Source organism: Pipistrellus kuhlii, unplaced genomic scaffold (genome assembly GCF_014108245.1).
Source record: "Pipistrellus kuhlii isolate mPipKuh1 unplaced genomic scaffold, mPipKuh1.p scaffold_m20_p_9, whole genome shotgun sequence".
In the NCBI taxonomy this organism is placed as follows: domain Eukaryota; kingdom Metazoa; phylum Chordata; class Mammalia; order Chiroptera; family Vespertilionidae; genus Pipistrellus; species Pipistrellus kuhlii.
The window spans coordinates 66384149-66407686 of record NW_023425595.1 but is presented as its reverse complement, the minus strand read 5'-3'; the positions used below and the strand labels follow the sequence as shown (position 1 = coordinate 66407686).

The window sequence follows — 23538 nt, the reverse complement described above, 5'->3', positions numbered from 1 at the left end:
GCTGGAATTTATCAGACTAAATTATGTTGAATTATGCCTACATTGTGCCCCAGAAGCAAACCGTGAAAGGTTTCTAGTGTTGCCTGAAGAGCTGTATCGGCAAACCAAGGGGTGTCTAACCTTTGCTTCCTTCCTGTCTGATAGGCTAAGTAAACTTCCTGCCCTCACTTTGTTATTTTTTGTTTATTTTTAAATATATTTTTATTGATTTTTTTACAGAAAGGAAGGGAGAGAGAGAGAGTTAGAAACATCGATGAGAGAAAAATATCAATCAGCTGCCTCCTGCACACTTCCTACTGGGGATGTGCCTGAAACCAAGGTACATGCCCTTGACTGGAATCGAACCTGGGACCCTTGAGTCCGCAGGCCCATGCTCTATCCACTGAGCCAAACTGGTTAGGGCTCACTTTGTTTTTTAATTAATTGTCACCTGAGGTTATTTTTTCCCCATTGATTTCTTTTCTTAGAGAGAGTGGGATGGAGGGCGAGAGATAGAGAAACATTGATGTGAGAGAGACCCATTGATTGGTTGCCTCTCACCCCCACTCCCACCAGGGCTGGGGATCGAGCCTGCAACTGAGGTACATGCCCTTGGCTGGAATCGAACCCGGACCCTGCAGTCTGCAGGCTGATACTCTATCTACTGAGCCAAACCAGCTAAGGATCTTGACTTCACTTTTTAAAAATCATCTTTAAATGATTATAGGGCTTCTTAGGCTGACCTTTTTCAAGAAATTAACTTATAGGTATTAACCTTATAATTGAATTCTGCAAATTACCTTTCTTACCCACAGTTTCATTAACCTGCAAGAATTGCCATACTTTTCAGCTTTTTGGCTTTGCACAGGGCTCTCTTTTAATCTTTAATTTTTCTTTCTGGTAGCTTATACTGTTAATGAAAGATTCTGAGCTGCCAGAATGGCTGCCAACTTGTCTTCATTCTGTGTCCAGGCAGTTTTCAGGTCATTTGTCAAAGCTTTAGTCTCCTCAGGTTTATAGAGTTAGCCAAATACAGGTGAACCTTGAAAAGTTGAATAATAAACGAACATTTGCAGTCAGTGAAAGACCTGAAGGTAAAAGAGATACATATACATATGACATTTATTTTTTTCTTTTATTATTTTTCTAAAGGCCTGCATATATTTAGAGCACTTATTTTTTGTTATATAAATTAACATACAGAGGCTTGCAAGCATTGGGCTAATATCACCAATATATAGCTTTTTAATTTCTTAAAATCTTCATCCAAGGATATGGTTCCTGGATTTTAGAGAGATGGGAAGGGGAAGAGAGAGAGAGAAAAAAGAAAGAAGAGAGAAAGAGAAGAGAGAAACATGGATTGGCTGCCTCCTATGCATGCCCCCACCAGGGATCACAACCTATATATGTTCCCTGACTGGGAATCAAACCAGCAACCTTTTGGTGCATAGGATGACACTCCAACCAACTGAGCCAGAGCTACATAGAGTTCTTAAAAATTAAGGAGGAAAAAGAATGACACAGTTATTAGTTGAGAAATTAAATTAATGTGAACTTATACAAGGAGTACCATGAAACCATTGATAAAGAAGTAAATCTAGCCGAAACCGGTTTGGCTCAGTGGATAGAGCGTCGGTCTGCGGACTGAAAGGTCCCAGGTTCGATTCCTGTCAAGGGCATGTACCTTGGTTGCGGGCACATCCCCAGTGGGGCGTGTGCAAGAGGCAGCTGATCGGTGATTCTCTCTCATCGATGTTTCTAACTCTCTATCCCTCTCTCTTCCTCTCTGTGAAAAATCAATAAAAAAAAAAGAAGTAAATCTATCCTCCTATCTAATAAAAGAGTAATATGCAAATTAGCCACCACTCCACTAAAACCACAAGCCATGCCCACCAGCCAATCAGGAGCAAATATGCAAATAAACTCAACCAAGATGGCTATGTCCACAGAGAGCAGGAGGAAGGGTTGGGTTTCCCCGACAACGGAGGAAGCCAAACTTTCCACCTGCCCTTGCCGGCCTAGCCCTCTACTCAAGGCTACAAAGTTTCAATGATAGAAGATAGATAAATCCAAACAGAAATGGGGGCAGCCACAGCTGGAAAGAGCAGGAAGCTAGAGTTGCTCCTGGCAATTGAGGAAGTCAAGCTTTCTGCAAATCCTGGCCAGCCCAGGACTCTGCTTAAGGCTACAAAGTTTTAATTATAGAAGATACAGAAATCCCAATAGAAATGGCTGCCACTATGGAGCAAGCAGAAGGCTTGGCTCAGCTCCAGGCTACAAAGTTTCAATTGTAGAAGATAAATAAACCCCAGGTACCAGGCCCTCTGCTTGGGTCTCCAGGGGTGCGTGGCCAGCCTGCAAACCACCACAGGCCCCTTCCCCAGGCTGCCCTACATCCCAAAGAACCCCCACCCTGATACGGGACATCCTTCAGGGCAAAACCAGCCAACCCCCACCCATGCACCAGGCCTCTATCCTATCTAATAAAAGAGTAATAATGCAGATTGATCATCACTCCAGCACACATGATGGCTATCCCATGTGGTCAAAGATCCTGCCCCCATGTGGACACAAGATGGCCAGTAGGGGAGGGCAGTTGGGAGGGACCAGGCCTGCAAAGGAGGGCAATTGGGGGCAATCAAGCCAGCAGGGGAGGGCAGTTGGGGGCAACCAGGCCTGCAGGGAAGGGCAGTTGGGAGGGACTCAGGCCTGCAGGCGGCGAGAGCAGTTGTTGGGGGACTAGACCTTCAGGGGAGGGCAGTTAGGGGTGATCAGGCCTGCAGGGGAGGGCAGTAAGAGGCAAACAGACTGGCAGGGGGGCAGTTAGGCATCAATCAGGCTGGCAAGGGAGTGGTTAGGGGATGACCAGGCTGGCAAGCAGAAGCTATTAGGGGCAATCAGGAAGGCAGGCAAGCAAGCAGTTGGGATCCAGCAGTCCTATATTGTGAGAGGGATGTCCAACTGCCTGGATCGGGCCTAAACGGGCAGTCGGACATCCCTCAGGGGGTCCCAAATTGGAGAGGGTGCAGGCTGGGCGGAGGAACACTGCCCCCTGTGCACGAATTTTGTGCACCGGGCCTCTAGTTATAATAATAAAAGGCTAGGAGGCGTCATGATCAAAACAACCAAATGATCTGTCATCAGGAAGTGCATGGAGCAGCTCTGGGCCATAATGACCTAACAACCACCCACTGTGGCTGGTGAACCAGCCTGATCAGGGTTTGGGGTTAGCTGCCAACTTTACAGCACCTCCCCTCTGCCAACTTGCCCCTGATCAGACTCTCCTATCCTGATCAAGAGCTGGGCCTGCAAGCCAAATGCCTGTGCCTTAACCCTGCCCCCTGCCAGCCATGCCCCCATCAGCCTGCCCCACCATGATAAGCTTGCAGCTCCTCTCCCTGTCTGCCCCATCCCTGATCACACCTCCTACCCAAATAGGGGGTGGAGCTGTCCAACTAACCTCCTGTAGCCCCTCCCTCTGCCCGGCCCCACCCCAGATCAGCTCCCACACCCTGATTAGGGGCAGGGCCACTGGCCAACCACCCATGGCCCCACCCCCAGGCCTCTGGCCCCCAATCGGCACTCCCCACCCACCCCAGTTGAGTGCGGGAGTGGCTGGTCCACTGCCCATGGCCGGCCCCACTTCCAGTCAGCCCCCTAAACCCAGTCAATCCCTGAACCCCAATCAAGGGCATGGCCTGCTGGCCAATCGCCAGCTGTCCCTTCCCCTAGCTGGCTTGACCCTGATGGGGGGGCCCTGATTGGTCCCTGATCCAAGCAGGCCAACTGGTCAACCTCCCGCCATCTTCACCTGACACGTCCAGCCCTGATCCACCTTGATTGGGGCTGGGCCAGTCGGACCCCACCCATGCACGAATTTGTGCACTAGGTCTCTAGTCTATAATAATCTATAATAATAAAAACATAATACGCTAATTAGACCAGACAGCTGACTGACATTCTGGACATCCTTCAGATGAAGCTGCAGCGGTAGAGGCAGTGAGGGGTGATCAGGCAGGCAGGTGAGTAGTTAGGGGCGATTAGGCAGGAAGGCAGGTGAGCATTTATGGGCATTAGGCAGGCAGGCTAGTGGTTAGGGGTGATTAGGCAAGCAGGTGAACGGTTAGGAGGCAAAGGTCCCAGATTGTGAGCGGGATGTCCGACTGCTGGTTTAACAGTTGGACATCCCCCAATGTGTCCCAGATTGGGAGAGGGTGCAAGCCAGGCTGAGGCTGAATTTCGTGTACTAGACCTCTACTCTATAATAATCCTATATAATAAAGGGGTAATATGCAAATTGACTTTCATGCCATCACATGATAGCGGAACCCACAGCAGGGGTGGAGCTGGCTGCCCTGCACGCCTGCCACCGGAGTCCCCTCAGCCCGGCTGGGGGACTCAGGTCCTCCTGCACTCCCCACTGACTGACAGCTCACCCATGCTCCTCCAACAAGCTGCTCATTCCTGTCTTCCTCCCTCCCCCAAAGCTGAAGCCTGACTGTGGTGCCCAACAAATTGGAAGTTATAACTCATGTTGTTGAGAGTATCCTCCATTCTTCAGATGGGGCCAGCTGCTCCATGCACCTGCCGCTGGAGTCACCTCAGCCCCATTGGGGGCCTTTGGTCCCCCTGCACCCCCTCACTGACTGAGGGTCAGGCAAGCAGGACCTGCTGAGGCACAGGCAAGCCTCATATGGCGGCTTCCCAGGTGCCCAGGGCCGGCCGGAGGTGCAGGCAAGCCTTGGATGGCTGCTGCCCGGCCACCCAGGGCCGGCCCGAGATGCAGGTAACCAGGGCTGGCCTAGGCTTGTGTTCCCGGCAGTGGCAGCAGCAGAGGTGTGTGATGGGGGTGTTGCCTTCCCCTGATCACCAGATGCCCTCCCGCCCCTGAGGGCTCCTGGACTGTGAGAGGGGGTAGGCTGGGCTGAGGGATCCCCCAACCCCTGCTCCAGTGCATGAATTTTCATGCATCGGGCCTCTGGTCTATAATAATAAAAGCATAAAATGCTAATTAGACCAGACATTCTTCCGGACAAAGTTGGGGCTATGAGGGAAGTGCAGGTCCCCAGTGCTGTAGGAAAACCTGGGTCCCAGGCGCCAGAGGGAAGTGGGTGCCGGCAGCCGGGGGATGGAAGGCCTACACTTGCACAAATTTCATGTATCGAGCCTCTAGTTGTAATATGATGCATAATACATTATATGGTATTAATGTGTAAAGGTGTCAAAGATAAAGTAACTGGGATATAGTTTAACAAGATTATTGCCTGTTAAGTGTTGTGAAAGTCTAGAATGCCCTTGTGGCTATTGAATGTTAAAATGTGGCTAGAACAAATGTTGAACTGAATTTTTAAAATTTTAAAAATTAATGTGAATGTTAAAACTAAAGCAGTTTGCAGTTTAAAAACTATTAAAATTGATTTTGGACATATTGGGGTAAATAAAATATATTAGAATTAATTTTACCTTTTAATATGAGCACTTCAATGTGGTTACTAGAAGAGTTAAATCATGTAGTGCTCATATTATATTTCTATTGGACAGCACTTCTCTAGAATGAAATGGAATAAGCTATTTACCGGGTTTCCTCTGGGGAATGAAATGCGGGGTTTTGGAAAGAGGAAAGCCTTTGGTCTTTGTTTATATACTAGGTATTTAAAATGTTTATAATAAGAGTATCTATTCCTATCTTGCTTTAAAAATATTTAATGAAAAAGGTAAAAAGGAGAAAAGACTAACAATACACTACAATTTAAAAAGTAACAAATATTAGCAAAATATATACAATAATTATTCATTATATTATACTTATAAATATATCAAATATATATAAATATGTAAAAGCTATATATAGCCTGGCTCTTTCAGATGATTGGAGGTAGTCCCATACCCAAAAGGTGGCAGGCTTCATCCCAGGTCGGGGTGCATTCTGGAGGTAACCGATTGATGTTTCTCTTTCTCTTTTTCCTCTTTCTAAAATCAATAAAAACATATCCTCAGGTAAGGATTAAAAATTTTATTTTTAAAAAAGCTATATATAAATAGATATTAGCAAAATAGAGACCAAGACAAAATACAAATGAGTAGCTTATGCTACTTGAAGTGGTGGATACTTACATTATTGATAAATGGGCAGTGGGAAGGCAAGTTGTCATTTCTATTTTTAAAAAAATAGCCATATGTGATTTCTGTGCCGTTTGTGAGTGATTCCCATTGTTTTTCCTAAGGCTTTTGTTTTGTTTTAGTTAGATTTTGGGGGGAACATTTTGAGCTTCAAATGATCAATGTTACATTTGAAGTTTTGGGTTCAGAAGCTTCTTTGCTTCTCAGTTTTGTGGCATATAAGAGATTACAGAGGCCTCTCGGAACAACAAAACTGTCTCCCAAGCAGTAAACATTTTCTGATTTTCAGAACTTGGAGGAATACCTATTTTACCCCTTTCTTCTTAGCATTTATATGTGTCCACTCCCACCAATGTTTTAGTTTTCTTTAAGCAGTAATGGTTATTAATATTCAAATGACAAAAGAGGAGTCATTAGTTTCTCTTGCTGTGATGTCAGCCTGTCATTTGTGTCACTGTCTGTTACTTTCCTACCTTTGCATCAGGTTATGGAGACAGAACGGATGATATATCTGGTGACAGAATATGCTAGTGGAGGGGAAATATTTGGTAAGTACATTTATTGCATTCTTTAAACAGCCATTGAGCACACTGTCAGAACTAAAATAGCTGCTCCATGCCTTGGTCAGTTGAGCAGCTGTCACTGGATGCTCACCCTGAGTGCTGTCATTTCTAATCAACCAAGTAATTTTAATGATTTTTGATTCACCTATTTAAGTCTCTTCACCACCTTCATTTCCTTAGCAAACACATTTATTTCAGTCAGATATTGACAGCTGAGATTAAAGATCTCCAAGAACAAACATTCCTCTGAGCATGTGACCCAGGACCTTTCCTATTGCCACGGGCTAATGGGGTTACCAAGAGTGACAGAACCCCCACATGTGTGGGCCTCTGTTGTGTGAGAAAGAGGCACTTGGAGCAAACAATCTCACCCTAATGTATTCTTCTAACTTTTAAGAAATAGGACATGTAACTATACACCTTACCATTTGTTCAACAGTTCCCTTCATGATTCTTGTAATTTTGGAGGCTCTGTCTTCAGTAGCTATTTTCTTCCTCTCACACTTAGCACAACAACAGAATTAAGCAGGAGAATTTGTTACCAGGAAATCTGACTTTTCAAGGCGGTGAAAACAGACACAAGTTTTTTTTGTAACAGTAATTAATGGAGCCAATAAAACTGAAGACTAAATGTTCAAATCTGGATTGATATCTTTTTATGCATAATTATTTTCATTTGGCAAGTAACTACAGAGTAAAGCTCTTCTTAAATAATTTAGGTTTATCAAATTTAACCAAACACAGTACAATTCAGATCTACTTTGCTCTTTAGGAAAACATATTTTAAAAGTACAGAAAAAGTAACAGTCCCCTGGTCACACAGATTCTTTGTGGGAATGTAGCTCAAGCCATGAGGAAACAGAATAGTACTTCTCATAATGTTATTGTAAAATACTCAGATGATGTATTACCCAAAGAAAACATTGTGACTGCAACAGGGAAATAACTGTCTCATGAATTCTGATTTTTAAATGTATCTGTATAACAGATGGAAGATGGGCTTATTCAAGTACATGAGCTGCGGAGGTAGTTAGACCCACTTCTGAATCAGATCACTGCCACCTTTTGCTGTTTTACTTTGAGCAAATTACTAAATGATTCTGGGACTCAGTATCATTTTCTACAAAAGTAAGATCTGTAATACCTGATTCACAGTTGTGAAGGTAAAATGAGACGGCATATGTAGAGCCCTAGCACTCTGCTTGCTTCACCTCCATGTTGAAGAACAAATGGGAGGTTGACTTCTAGCGGGATAACAGGAGGAGCTCTGCTGACCTGCTCCCCAGTGAAAATCTTTTCTTAAAAAAAAGTGGAAGACCCAGCCATTTGAAGTCTCTAGAAATGGTCATAAGGATGAGCAGCAAATGAAGAAACTATTCAAGAACATCTATAAAAATTGGGCAAGCAATGAGTGAGTCTGGGTATTTTAATCTTCATATGAAGATATATTATATATATATATATATATATATATATATATATATATATATATATATATATATTTTTTTTTTTTTTTTTTAATTTGACTTGAGAGAGACAGAGGAGAGAGAAACATTGATCGGTTGCCCTCTCTTATGTGCCCTGACTTACTAGTTATGCATTAATTAATATGCATCCTTTTAGGTACAAGACAGTGCCCCAACTGATTGAGCCACGTGGCCAAGACAACTCAGCAAGATAGAGATGCCACTGAAGGATACTCTAGTTAGAATATAATCCACCACTCCCACTCCTCCAATTTAAGACTAACAGCTTTCTTCCTAGAGGACTAGGATATCAGCATCTCTCATCTTCCCCCAGTTAGCTACCTGTTGCTGCTGCTAATAAATCCTGGGTGAATGCAACTGAAGTGTGGGGACTCCCTTTTCCCACCCAGCCCTTACTTATGGAGTTTGGGTGTGATGTGCTAAGAATACTGAGGCCCAGATTACTCTTGTCTCAAGTTGTAAATCAGTGGTTCTATCCTAATAGAGGCAAGCTGAGAAGATCTCAGGCTGCATCCCTTCTTCCTCTATAGAGCTCTGAGCTCTTTCAGTGAGTGTCACTCAGAGAGGACTTTATCACTGTCCCCACACCTAGCTTCAGGCCTGGGCTCAGAATTTGCCAGAAGGAGAAACAGATTGTAAAACAGCTCCTAATTTCTTCAAGGAAGTCATTTTGTTACAAAGAATGAAGCTCAAGCTTGAAGATCCTCACAAGAAGATTGGAGATTGTGGTAAAAGGCATTTCAGAGCATTTTCAAGAGGCAGGCTACACTGTAGGCCTGCTAGTTTGCAGGAGAGAATCAGAGAAGCATAGAGCCTTACTGATGTCAAAACACAAATCAAACACTGATTTCAGAAACGATTGCTTCAAAGGCACCTGCATTTGAGTGGATTGTTTGTAGAACAGTTTACGTTCCAGAGCCTTGTTGAAAACAGTAGAGCACCCAGCCAGCAATTATTGACGTTGAACAGTTGGGTGTAGTCAAGGAAAGACAGGAAGAGAGCCCTATCCAAATCATGGTGATCCAGTGCTCTGAAGGTGACTGGATACACCAAAGCTATGCCTTCCTGAGGGACAGCATCATAAGATGAACACTATGTATGTGGGAATAAACTCCACTAAAACACTCAACCAGTCACTAAACAAACAAGCTATAGCAATAACATGCCCAGAAGGTTAGAGGTGTGCCAGTACCCAGAGGTGCTACAATGTATTATCTGAAATAACAAGAAAAACTTCCAGGCTTTTACACAAACATGGAAGTGTGACTCATGCACTAGACAAAAGGCATGTCACAGAAACTGCCTTTAAGAGAGACCAGATGTCAGATTTATCAGAGAAAGTCTTTAAAGTAGCCATTCTGACATGTTCACAGAAACAAAGAATCTCACAATTAAAGGAGTAAATGATGTTATGATGACTGCCATATAAAATAGAGAATATTAATGAAGAGATAGAAATTATTTTTTAAAAATCAAGTGGAAATGACTCATTCAGCTACCCTGTGTCTTTTGATTAGACATTTAATTATTTACATTTAAGGTTATTATTGATAGGAATTATTTATTGCCATTTTTATTCTTTATGCCTACGTTTCTCTATTTCTTCTTATTACAGCAGTCATATTAACATTTCTTGCAATGCTAGTTTGTGGTGATAAACTCCTTTAGTTTTTTGTGTTTTTTTTTATCTGGGAAGATTTTTATTTTACTATCTATTTTTTAAATATATATTTTTAAGTTGATTTCAGACAGGAAAGGAGAGGAAGAGAGAGCTATAAACATCAGTGATGAGAGAGAATCACTGGTCAGCCATCTCTTGCATGCCCCCACCAGGGCCTGAGCCCACAACCTGGTCATGTGCCCTGACCAGGAATCGAACCATGACTTCATAGGTCATTGCTCAACCACTGAGCCACATCTGTTGAGCTTACCATCTATTTTAAATGATAGCCTTGCTGGATAGAGTAGTTTTGGTTTCAGATCTTTGCTTTTTATTAACTTGAATATTTCATTCCATTCCCTTCTTGCCAGTAGCATTTCAGATGAAAAATCAGCTGACAGCCTTATGGGAGGTCCTTTGTAGGTAATTGCTTTACTCTTGCTGCTTTTACAATTTTCTTTGTCTTTAATTTATGGCTTTTTAATTATGATGTGTCTTGGCAAGGGCCTCTTTGGGTTCTTTTTGCTGGGACTGTGCTTTCTGAACTTGTGTGCCTTTTTCTTTCACCAGGTTAGGGAAGTTCACTGCCATTATTTATTCAATCCCTTACTTTCTTCTCCTTCTGGCACTCCTTTGAATGTTTGTTACATTTTATGGTGTCCCACACTCCCTTAAAGTGTCCTTTTTTTTTTTTTTTTTTTTTTTTTCTTTTTTCTTTTTGGTTCTCTGATTAAAATTTTTTTTTTTCCTACCCGGTCTTCTCATTTGCTGATCTGATTCTTGCCTTTCTCTAATCTGCTTTATATTCTTTTCAGTGTATTTAAAAAAAATCTCTGCTATAATTCTTCATTTCTGACTGGTATTTCATAGCTTTTATATCTTTATTCATGGTGTTGAACATCCTTATAATCATTACTCTGAACTCTACAGCTGGTAAGTTGCTTATCTCCATTTCATTTAACTCTTCTTCAGGAGAATTCTCTTACTCTTTCATTTTGGATTTGTTTTCTTGCCTCCCCAGTTTGGCTGCCTGTTTGGGTTTGTTTCTTTGTATTAGGTAGACCTATTACAACTCCCAGTATTTTGGAGTGTCTCTTGTGTAGGCCAATGTCAGACACTCTTTCTGTCTGGCCCTGAGTACCCTGTTTGGAGCTATCAGTGCTCCATACCTTGTGGCTTCCCCTGCTGGGGCTGGGTGCCTTTGGAAAGGATCAAGGCCTGCTTTTCCTAGCCTCCAGTCCAGAAGCAGATCAGGCAAAGACTCAAAGCATCTCTGCCAGCAGACTGATTGTTATTCTCAGTCTCTTGAGCCACAGGCTGTAGACCACAGCAGGGAGTAAACTCTACAGGGTGGTGCTAGAAGTTTTCTAATGGGTGGGACATTTGTGCGCGCGCCCCCTCCCCCGCCCTAGCTAAAGCTGCCTGGATGGGAAAGATGTCCTCTGCAGTATGGGGAAATAACTTAGCACTGGGATCCAGGCTGCTGTCCTCTGAGCTCTATCCCTAGAGCCATCAATCCCCCAATTCTCCTCACACAGCTCTAGTCCACCCTGTCTGCCCTCTGCTCAGGATGAATGCTGCACATGAAATTTTGAGCGTTGGCCTTTTAAGAGGATGCCTGTATTTCCAGCCACCTGTCCTGGTGGACAGAAACCTTGCTGCTTTTCACAGCCAGATGTTAGGTGAGCACCTTTCACAGTTCTGGTGCTCTGGTTTGGGTAGCCCAGCTTGGGATTTAGACCCCAGCCTTCTCATGGCAAACTCCTCCAGCTGAGATATCTCTCTGGAACTTCGGCTGCTGCCGACGGGAGCCTGGCTAGCTCTCTCGCACCTCTGCACTTCCTACCCTTCTCGATGTGTGCTCCTCTTTATTTCCTTGTTTATAAGGGTTCTTTCCAGCTGGTCTTAAGTTGGTTATTCAGGATGATTTTTTATATTTTAGTTGTAATTCCAGTTTGTCCTGGAAGAATGTCAGTGTACCTTTCATTTAATCTCCTGCCATCTTGGAATCTCTAAAATGGAAATTAGAATTGAAAAGTAAAGTAATAAAAATATTAATTAAAGAGGCTTAACTATAGATTTGAACTGAAAGAAGCAAAAGAAGTGAATTTGTAGAAATATTGATAGACATTATTAAAATTGAAGATCAAAGAGAAAGTAAATTAAGAACAATGAACAGAGACTCAGATAAATGAGAGAGAGGTAGCAGAAAAACTTCACAGATTTATTGATAAACAATAATCATGCTTAGGAAGCTCAACAAAATCCAAGTAGGATTAATCACCAAGAGATCCATGAACAGAAACATCATGGTATGAATAGTGAAAGTAAGAAACAAGGAGAAAGTATTGAAAGCATCAAGAGAAAAATGATGTGTCACTTAAAAGATGTGTCACCCATTAAGACTAACAGCATATTTTTCAGCAGAAACAACAAAGGCCAGAAGGCAATAGGATAAACTTGTAAAGAGCTCCTAGTCTCTCTCCCCATCCTCCCCCCCCCCAAATAAAACCTATTAACCAAAATCCTATGTCAACCCAAGAATGTGGGTCATGATTAGAACATTGGCCTGTGAACCTAAGGTTCCTGGTTCCATTCTGTTCGAGGGCACATATCTCAGTTGCAGGCTCCTTCCCAGCCAGGGCCCTGGTCAAGGCAGGAGGCAACCAATCAATATGTTTCTCTCACATTGATGTTTCTCTCTGTCTTTCCCTCTTTTTTTCACTTTCTCTAAAACTCAATGGAAAAATTTCTTCGGGTGAGGTTTAAAAAAAAAAAAAAGAAATTGAAATGCAGATTTCTGGTCAAGATAGCTGTATAAGTAAGTGTAGTACTTACCTTCTCCCACAATCACATCAAAACTACAACTAACCTAGCTGGTGTGGCTCAGTGGTTGAGCATCAACCCAAGAATGTGGGTTGTGGTTTGATTCCTGGTCAAGGGACATGCCTGAGTTGGTTGTGGGCTTGATCCCCAGTGTGAGGCATGCAGGAGGCAGCTGATTGATGATTATCTCTTGTCATTGATGTTTATATCTCCTTCTCTGAAATCAATAAAAAATATTTTAAAAAATAACAACAGTCTGCAGAACAATCATCAGTCTGAACTGCCTGAAATCTGGATGAATGGAAGTCCTACAAGTAAATAATGAAAGAAGAAGTCACATTGAGGCTGGTAGGGGTCAGAGATGTGGAACATGCTGGTCCTACACCCACTGTGGCAGATAAAAATTTGGAGGTATATCTTACATGCAGAGTTCTCGCCTGAAGAGTGAGGCATTCCACTTCCATATCAAGTTCCCTGTCCTGATGTTCCAGGGCCAGGAAGAGAAGCCCCCTAACTTTTCGCTCTAAAGACCAGCAAGGATTGTAGCTGAATGAGATGGAGACAGCTGGTTCTCCAGGCAGTTCCTCTTAAAGGGCCTTTGCCTGGGAGACATAGCAGTTCTATCTAATACATAGAAACAAACTTAGAGAAGCTGCCATAATGAGAAGCAAAGAAACATGTCCCAATTGAAAGAATAGATCTAATGCAAGAAAAAAAAAAAATAGACAAGCAATCTTTTTACCAGACACAAAGCTCATGGAACTTAGTAAGAATAGTATACAAAAGGACCAGTTGAAATGAAGGATACACTAAGGAAATGAAGAATAATTTACAGGGGCATAGAGAAGCCAACAATCAAATCAGCGATTTGGAGTATAAAGAAGCAAAAAGCATCCAATTAAAACATCAATTAAGAAAAAAAATTTTAAAATGAGGATAATGTAAGGAGTCTCTGGGACAACTTCAAACCTACCAACATTTTCATCATGGTGGTGCCTGAGGCAGAAAAAAGAGAGTTGGCAATTGAAAAGCTCTTTGAGAAAATGACAGAAGTCTTCCCTAACCTGGTGAAGGAAATAGACTTACAAGTCCAGGAAGCATGGAGAGTCCCCAACAAGATGAATGCAAAGAGGCTTGCTCCAAGACAACATAATTAAAGTGCCAAGAGGCAAAGACAAAGAGAAACTCTTAAAGGCAGTGAGAGGAAAAAAAGCAGTTAGTTACCTACAAGAGAGCTCCCATAATAGTGCCTGCTGAACACTGGCTGGGTAGCTCAGTTGATTAGAATATTTTCCTGACATGCCAAGGTCTGAGTACACACAAGACAGTCTTGGGAAAGAAAGTATCAGAATGATGCCACTACAAGTCCAGGAAAACTGACAGATACCAGAAGCTGGAAGAGGCTTGGGCAAGATTCTCACCTAGATCTCCAGATAGAGCGGGGCCCTGCCTGTGCCTTGATTCTTGAGTTCTTGCTTTCAGACTGTGAGTAAGTAAATTATACTTGTTTTTATACCAATTATACTTGGCCATTTGTTTGGGCAGCCCTACGAAAGTAATACAGATGAGGACAGGATTCTGGCATCATCTCAGTATCATTTACAAGGGGAAAGTAAGTTACCAGAGGGAGGAATTGGCAGTGTGGTGAAGGATTTAAGGAAGTAATCGAGGAATATTTGCTGGAATTAAGTAGGGGGCAGCACGGTATTTCTGAAATGTTGTGGCATTTTCACAAGATTGGAAGATGAGAGAGAGTATGGTATATTTCATTTTCTTGAGTTGTTTATTTAGTATAGTTTAAATATAGGCTGTATGTGAGGAAATGGCCAGAAATGAGGCTCAGTAGTAAAGAGCTTTGTGTGAGTTTTCTGACTTGGCCAACTCACTATATCCTTTGCACTATATCCTTTCTTAATAGTACTAACATCATTGTGGTTTTACATTTATTTTTGTAATTAGAGGCCTGGTGCAGATTTGTGCATTGGTGCTGTCCCTCAGCCTGGCCTGCAGAGTCAAAACTGGCTCTCCGATATCTCCTGAAGAGTCCCAGATGGTGAGAGGGTGCAGGCCAGGCCAAGAGATTCCACCGGTGCATGATTGGGGCCAGGGAGGGACTGCGGGAGGGATCCAGGGTGTATATCCAGTCCGTCTTGCCCAGTCCTGATCGGCTGGACCTTAGGAGCAAGCTAATCTACCAGTTGGAGCATCTGCCCCCTGGTGGTCAGTGTGTGTTACTGCAACTGGTCAAATGGTCGGACACTTAGCATATTAGGCTTTTATTATATAGGACTAGAGGCCCGGGGCGTGAAATTCGTGAACAGGGGAAGCCCTCAGCCTGGCCTGCACCCTCTTCAATTTGAGACTTTTTGGGGGATATCCGACGGTCTATCACAACCTGGGACCACTGGCTCCTAGCCACTCACCTGCCTGCCTGCCTGATTGCTCCTAACCAACTCTCCCTGCCTGCCTGATCACCCCTAAGTGCTCTCCTTCTCTCCTGATTGCCTCTAACTGTCTCTGCCTCACCCTGCACCTGGGACCAGGATTCCCTCCTCCGGCTGGTTGCAGGCACCTGAGACCAGGTTTTCCCTTCCTCTGGCTGGCTACAGCCTCAGGGGACCATGGTCAGGAGGCTTTGTTCCTGGGCTGCAGCCGCAGGTGCCCTGGACTGCGGGCTGGCAGCTGTCCCTCTCCCGGGCCACAGGCACAGGCGCAGCCACTGGCACCCAGAACCATGGGATGGGTGGCTTGTTCCTCTCTCGGGCTGCAGCCCCAGCTGCTGGCACCCAGGCCATTGGGCTGGGCAGCTTGTCCCTTTCCCAGGCCACAGTCCCCACTGGCACCCAGGACCATGGGGCAGGTGGCTTGTCCCTCTCCTGGGCTGTAGGTGCAGGTGCAGCTGCTTGCACCTAGAACTGTGGGGCGGGTGGTTTGTTCCTCTCCCAGACCACAGACTGGCTGGTCGGATGGTCCCCATTCCTCTCACCCAGTGTTGAGTGTCTGAGCCGTTAATGTGTGAGGGCATGACGACCATTTGCATATTAGCTCTTGATTATATAGGATTATTTAATGGGTTCTCTCTGCCATCAGACAACAAATTCAGCAAGTTTAGGAATCATGTTTGCTTTTGCTCCCCATTGTGTCCCTATTTTTCTTCTTATTCTCCAGTTTATACTGTGGGTTCAAATATTAACTGAGGGAAATGATGAGTAACTGTTAGTTGAATGAATGAATGAATAAATGAGTGAACCAACTGTGTAAAAGAATTGGATTTTATCTTAAGTACTAGAGGCCTGGTGTGTGAAAATTCATGCACTGGAGCGGGGGGGTCCCTCAGCCTGGCCTGCCCCCTCTCATAGTCCAGGAGCGGAAGGTGACTCGGCAATCAGGGTAAGGCAATGCCCCCATCACACCTTTGTTGCTGCCACTGCTGGAAGTGCAAGCTTTAGCCTGCACTAGTTACCTGAGCCTTGGGTGGCCCTGGGCAGCTGGGCAGCTGCCATCTGAGGCTTGCCTGCACCTTGGGCCGGCCTTGAGTGGCTGGTAGTCTGACAGGACTGGGGGACTCCAGAGGCAGGCTCAAGGAGCAGCCATGCACCTGCCACCCCTTGTGGCTATGGGCACTGCCGTCTTTGAGGACGTGGCAGTCAATTAGCATATTCCCTCATTATTGGCTATGGGTGCCTCCATTTTTGCAACTATACGAGGGTCAATTAGCATATTCCCTCTTTATAAGATAGGATTGCTGTATGAGGAAGAATTGTTATAAAACATACCAAGACCAGTTAAGAAACTGTCTAGTAAAATTGACAATGATGAGATTTATATTTTTTCTTCCAGACTCTTTTTAAAAATTTATTGAGCTTATTGGAGTGTCATTGGTTAATAAAATTATCTAGGTTTCAGGTGTACAGCTCTATAAGACATCAGCTGTATATTGTGTTGTTTGTTCTCCAGCCCAAGAAAATGATGAGATATTGAAATAAGGTGGTACCTTCATCTATTTCATTTGAACTTCACAGTAATCTTGTATTGTAGATATTTTCATTATCATTTTACAGACAAAGAAACTGAGGTTCAAGAAGGCTAAATAATCTGGCTAAGGTTGTCTAATTAATCAGTGACAGAGCTGAAATTTAACCCAAGGACTATCCAGCTCCAGAGTACATATTTTTTTCTGTTCATTATTCTATTCTTCCATATAAAAGGACTCAATTTAGTGTTTCTGGGAGGACTTTTGATATAAATATGAGCCAAATTTCTGTTTTGGAAATTTAGATCATGGACATAGCATTGAAACAATCTTAATCGGCTTAACAATAACCCACAACCTTCGGACCAACTAATCTTAAACAGAAATATTTTTATCCTCCTATTAATAAACCCCCACTGAAAGAGATGGTGAGCCCTAGCCAGTTTGGCTCAGTGAATAGAGCATCTACCTGTAGACTGTTCAATTCTGGTCAAGGGCACATATTAGTTGCAGGCTTGATCCCTGGCCCTCGTCAGGGTGTGTTCAGGAGGCAACCAATCAATGTTTCTCTCTGTCTCTCCCTCTCTCCCACTCTCTAAATATCAATGGAAAATATCCTTGAGTGAGGATTAACAACAACAACAACAAAATGAAAGAGGGTGAGACAGATGTTCTTGAAAGAGTTGTTACTACTGTGAGATGGAAGCACAGACAATGGCTTGATTACAGAACTAATAGTTAGAAATTTGCATTTTCTCTTCTTATATAATGAAGACTCCAGCTTCTCCCCTCAAGGCTTTTTATTTCATTGTTTATGGAAAAGAATTGGCCAATTTTCCTAAAATTTTAGGTAATTAAGTATATCAGTGGTTTGCTAAACTTTTTGAAAGTTATAGGACTAGTTAAAGGAGAAAATGAGTAAGAGGGTATCAAGATGATTTTTAGATCTCTGACCCTGTTATTGGTGTGAGTGGCAGTGTCATTTACTGAGATAGAGAATACCAGGGTTAAAAACTGTGTTGTTTTTAACATAATTAAGTTTGAGGCACCCGTTTGGTAAAAATCCATTAAGTAACTGATTCTATTAATCCCCATATTAGGAATAAGATAGAGCCTAGCATTCTGTTTCCATCAGCAGATGTAGTCATCAAAATGGGATAATGTGGACAATAGGTTTAAAGATGAAACCCTTAGTAATATAAGTAATTAAATTGAAAGTGAGGCCATGAAGTATATGAAAAAATTGCTGTTGATAAAGATTGTGATAAAGGAAAATAGGAATTTCAAAATGGAGCAGGGATAAATGCTCTGGAAAAGTCAAATATAATAAGGACTGAAAGGGAGCCACCGTCTTTGTAACACAGCTGTTCTCAGTGCTCTTCAAGGGACTATCTTAACAAAAATAGTCACATGTAGTCATATGCAGTGGCTGAGGTGTGAGTGCATATTGAGGAAACAGATGTTACCAGTGTTTTCTAAACTTTATCATGTAAAATATTAACAGTACATTTTAAATAGCTTACTCCAACTTATCCAAATACATTTATATAAATAAATGTTATCTAACTATAATATAACAACTGTGTTCTAAAGTACATACATATGTATTCATTGAAAATAAGATAAATAGAAGTGACAGGACTTCTGATAATAACAGAGGAAATCAGTTGACAAATCTTCTCCTAAAGAGCAAATATTGAACTGGGCAAAATTGTAAAAAATGATCATTTAGAGCTTGGAAAATGAACCAGTGGCAAACATCAAATTGGGAAGCTTTAATGCATGAAAAATTTTTTTGACTAATCCTCATTCAAGGATATTTTTCCCATTAATTTTTAGAGAGAGTGGAAGGGCGGAGGGAAGAAGGGGGTGGGGGAGAGAGACAGAAAGAGAGAGCGAGAGGAACATTGATGTGAGAGAGACACATCAGTTGGTTGCCTTCTGCATGACTGGGCCAGGATCGAAGCTACAACTGAGGTATGAACCCTTGACCAGGAATCAAACATATGATCCTCTGGTACCTAGCCATATGCTCTGACAACTGAGCCACACTAGTCAGGGCAAATTTATGAAAATCTTTTGACTGTGATAAGAACAGTGGGAGTCTTTGGCCTTCTTGCTGGAGCTCCTATTCCCTTCCCCTTGTCTTCCCAAGGGGAATCATAATGTAATTAATGTTGGCTAGTCTTAAACCAGCAGCTTTGTTGCTAGAGGTAGCAGATGTGCTTTGGAAGGGAAGACCCAATGCCCAGTCATGCAAATCAGTTTGATAGCAAGTTTGTAAGGAAATGAATGTGGGAGATTGTTAGCCTTGATAACTGGAAGTGGTGGTCTTGGTAGCGACAAGCAACAGAGTGGTTGACTAGCCAGAAACTTTGTAGTGAGATCCTGTTAATAAGAGAACTACTACAGAATAATATAAGTTCTCTATTCATCTCTGCCTTCCTTGGGTACTGGCATCAATTAGGAAGTCCTGAGAGAACCAAGCAAAGAGGAGACTCTGAGGCAGACTTTGAAACTTGTGAACTTTGAATGCATTCCTCAACCCACCATCAGACTTATCAGCAGAGGGCACCAGCTAATGGCTTGACCACTAACTGATGTAGACATAGGGATGACCTTAAAGAAATCAGGCTAAAAAAGAAAAATAAGAATTAAAAAAAAAATTAACAGAGAAATCAATGGCTACATACTACAGGGAGACAGACTCTCAAATTATTTCCAAGAGGTCACTACAAACCAAAACAAAACAGAGAAGAAGAAGAACAACAACAGTCCTGGGTGGGAAGGTGGAATCATAATATAGAATTGTTTTTAACATATTATCTATAATACCGAATTTTATAAAAAAACAAAACAAAAACAAAAACCCTACAGGTTGTTAAAGGAAAAAACCTGGAAACGTGATCCATACTCAGGAAGAAAAGTTATCAATAGAAACTTTCTCATGAGTGAGTCTAGATGTTGTTTTTAGCAAAATCTTCATGGGAGTTAATGTAAGCTTGTTCAAATAAGCTTATTCAGTAGTGAAATGGAAACTATAAAAAAGAACAAAGTGAAAAATTCTAAAGTTGAAAAGTAGAATAAATAAAATGAAGAAAAAAAATCATTAGATGAGCTCACTAGCAAATTTGAGATAGCCAAAGAAAGAACTAGCAAACTTGAAGAAATGTCAATAATAAAAGTGATCCAATTAAAAGAGTAGAGAATTTAATGGGGAGGAAGAACATCAGAGCCTCAGAGACCAGTAGGACAATATCAGAAATACTAGCATATTTGTAATGGGAATTCCAGAAGGAGAGGAGAAAGAAAACGGACAAAAAACAAAAACAAAACAAAAAAACTCGAAGAAAGGACAAAGAACTTGCAAAATATCATGAAACCTTTACATTTTTAAGAAGCTAACAAATCTAAAGTAGAATAAACACAAAGAGGTTCACATCTGGACACATCATTGTCATTTGCTGAAAGACAAAGACCATGAGAAAATTTTGAAAGGAGCAAGAGAAAACTTACTCATTATAAAGGTAACTATGACTTACAGCTAGGTTTTTATCTGAAAAAAAAAATAAAAAATAAAAATGGAGGCCAAGAAGACACTGAAAATAACTGTAAACCATCATAAATTCTGTATCTAGCAAAACTGTCATTCAAAATGAAGGCAAAATAAAGACATTCCAAGATAACCAAAGACCGAGAGAATTTCTTATAACCAGACCTGCTGTATAGAAGACATTCTAAAGGAATCAAACACCATTTGTGTGAGGCTGAACATAAATTACACCAAATGGTAAATCACATCCACTGGAGGAAATGAAGAAAATCAGAAAAGTTGAATGTGTAGGAAATGAAAGTATAAGTATATATATATATTTTCCTTTTCATCTCTTAATTTATTTAAAATACATAAAATGGCTTAAAGTAAATATAGCACTTTATTTCTGGATTTCTAACATATATTGATGTAACTTAAGTTCGTAAAGGAAGGTTGAGGAAATGGAGTTATGTTGGAATAAAGTTATTATATTTTACCAGAAACAATCAGTATTAATTTGAAGTAAAAGGTCAATATTATAATCCTTAGATTCAGGAACCCTCAAGATAAAAATTAGCATCCTACTTCGAAGGCCAGTGGTATAAATGACTCTTGAGAAAATTCACTGTGATGAGAAGGAAGAACTAGAAAAGGCATTGGTTGAATGTGTGTGGTCTTTTTGTTATGTATTGGTTTAAGCCTATAATTTATGTTGAGGGAAAAGAGCCAGTAGTACAGAGGAAATGTGGAAATAAGGGATACATCAGAGTGCATAGCGAAATGGAGGATACATCTTGGGTGAGTTAGAAAGGAAGAAGGTAGGGATGTAGTTGAAGACTAATACGCTTGCAGAAGTATTTATGTGAGATTGATGTTTGAGAGATTAAAGTTGAGAGTCTGTCTATCTAATATACTGAATTTTGAGAAGTAGGAAAATAGCTTGCAATAGAGACAAGATCTTGCAGTAGCAGCTTAAGGAAATGAAAGAAATTGGTGATAGGGGACAAGTTGAAGGACTGATGGGCAGCAGTGATAGGCTAGCAATTGGAGATCTTAATTTTGTTTGCACTTCACTTGTGGCTTATTTTATGAGTCATTTGTCAGCAGTACTTGGCAGTTTAGGTGCAAGAATGAAGGACATAGATGGTAGGTTTGATCCAGAGTTTTGCAAGGTTAGTTAAGTGATGGTGCTTGAGAGTTTTTGCTACAGCTGTAAAGGTTATTCGTGGGAACTTGATCCTAATGTTAGATTAAGACACAAAACTGCTTTGGTTACTAATTGGCTGCTTGATTCCAAGTTCAGTTTCAGATTTGCTGAGAGGCATTGGAGTCTTAAACTTTGTGGCAGTCACATCATACCTAGAACATTACCTTTGGTTTTGAACACTATATTTTACAAAGTACATCAACAGTCTTGGAATATAATAAAGATGGTGAGCAATATTTACAATTCTTGGAAAAAGGAGTGGGGTAGAGAATGCTTTTAAAAAAAGAAGAAATGTTTGAACAAAGTTTTTAATTATGATAAGCTTGCTGAGTGGGAGTGAGTATTCCAGAGGGAAACATGTGAAGACTATAAAGCGTCGAAATAACTTGGTGTATTTAGGAACTAGAATGAGTTTCTTAGAGGAATAAGTGATGGGCTGGTGGTTTCTCAGATCTTTGCAAGTGTTCTCAGGGTTCTTTGGAATTGTCTAAAGTGCCTTCTGTGGGAGGCAGGTATATGAAGCAAAGCTAAGAGATTATTTTCCTTAGTAATGCATTCAGTCAACCCCATTTCCCCCTCCTGTTCAACAAGAGCATCTCTGCTTTTTCATCTAGTGGATTTCATTTAAATAAATTAATATGTGAGATAGACCACAGGCAAACTCTCTTCAGATTTAAGAAGATAAAAATCATGTCAAGCATCTTCTCAGATCACAATGGCATAAAATTAGAAATCAACTACAATAAAAACAATGAAAAAAATAAAACAATTGGAGGCTAAATAGCATGCTATTAAATAATTACTGGATTACCAAAGAGATCAAAGAAAAAATAAAAAACATATTGGAAACAAATGACAATGAAAATACAATCCAAAATCTATGGGACACAGTGAAAGAGGTCTTGAAAGGGAAATTCATAGCTGTACAGGCCTACCTCAAAAATAAAAACAACAACAACCCCCTTCTCCCCCCCGCCAAAAAAAAATAAACACAATAAAAAGTGGTAATAAATTATCTAACCTTAAAACAAAGAATTAGAGAGCAAGAAGAAAAGCCCAGAGTAAGCAGAAGGAAAGAAATAATAAAAATCAGAGCAGAAATAAATGACATAGAGACAAAAAACCAACAACAACAATACAAAAGATCAGTAAAACCAAGAGCTGGTTCTTTGAAAGGATAAACAAGATTGATGAACCTCTAGCCAGGCTCACCGAGAAACAGAGAGAGAGGATCCAAATGAACAGAATCAGAAAAGAAAGAGGTGAAGTAACAACCGACCCCACAGACATACAAAGGATTGTAAAAAACACTATGAACAACTCCAACAAACTGGACAACCTAGATGAAATGGACACATTCCTAGAAAAAGGCAATCTTCCAAAACTTAATCAGAATAATTAAAAAACCTGAAAAAGGCTGATAACTTCCATGAAATATAGGCTGTAATAAAAAAAAACTTCCAGCAAACAAAAGCCCTGGTCCGGATAGCTTCACAGGGGAGTTTTACCAACCATTCAAAGAAGAACTAAAACCTACCCTCCTCAGACTATTTAAAAAAATTCAAGAGGAATGCACACTTCCAAGCTTTCTATGAAGCCAGCATTACCCTAATCCCAAAACCAGATAAAGACACTACAAAGAAAAAGAATTACAGGCCAGTATCCCTGATGAACACAGATGCTAAAATCCTCAATAAAATTCTAGCAAATCAGATTTGCATTACATTAGAAAGATTATACACCATGACCAAGTGGGATTTATTCTGGGGATGTAAGGAATATCTACATCTACAAATCAATATCTACAAATCAATATATGTTATACATCACATAAACAAACTGAGAGAAAAAAATCACATGATCATGTCAATCAATGCAGAAAAAGCTTTTGACAAAATCCAACACCCTTTCTTGATAAAAACTCTCAGCAAAATGGGAATAGAGGGATCATACCCCAACATAATAAAAGCTTTATATGGCAAACCTACAGCCAACATCATACTAAAGGGGCAAAATCAAACCATTTCCCCCAAGAATAGGAACAGGAAAGGGATGTTCACTTTCACCACTCCTGTTTGACATAGTACTGGAAGTATTAGTTATAGCGATCAGATGAGAAAAAGGAATAAAATGCACCCAAATTGGAAAAGAAGTAAAACTGTCATTATTCACAGATGACATGATATTA

The 23538-nt window shown here is 41.3% G+C and overlaps 1 protein-coding gene across 6 annotated transcripts in view; it reads left to right on the top strand.

The window, feature by feature from the left end:
* The window catches only part of SIK3 (SIK family kinase 3), a 233161-nt gene that overhangs the window by 112012 nt on the left and 97611 nt on the right, over positions 1–23538 (top strand). For all 6 annotated transcript variants that reach the window (XR_006740870.1, XM_036428322.2, XM_036428320.2 and 3 more), the window contains exon 3: positions 6584–6647. Coding sequence is in view for 5 of the 6 variants with exons in the window: in XM_036428322.2 (XP_036284215.1) it covers positions 6584–6647 (64 nt within the window). In the remaining variant the exon portion in view is untranslated. The remainder of the gene's footprint in view (positions 1–6583; positions 6648–23538) is intronic.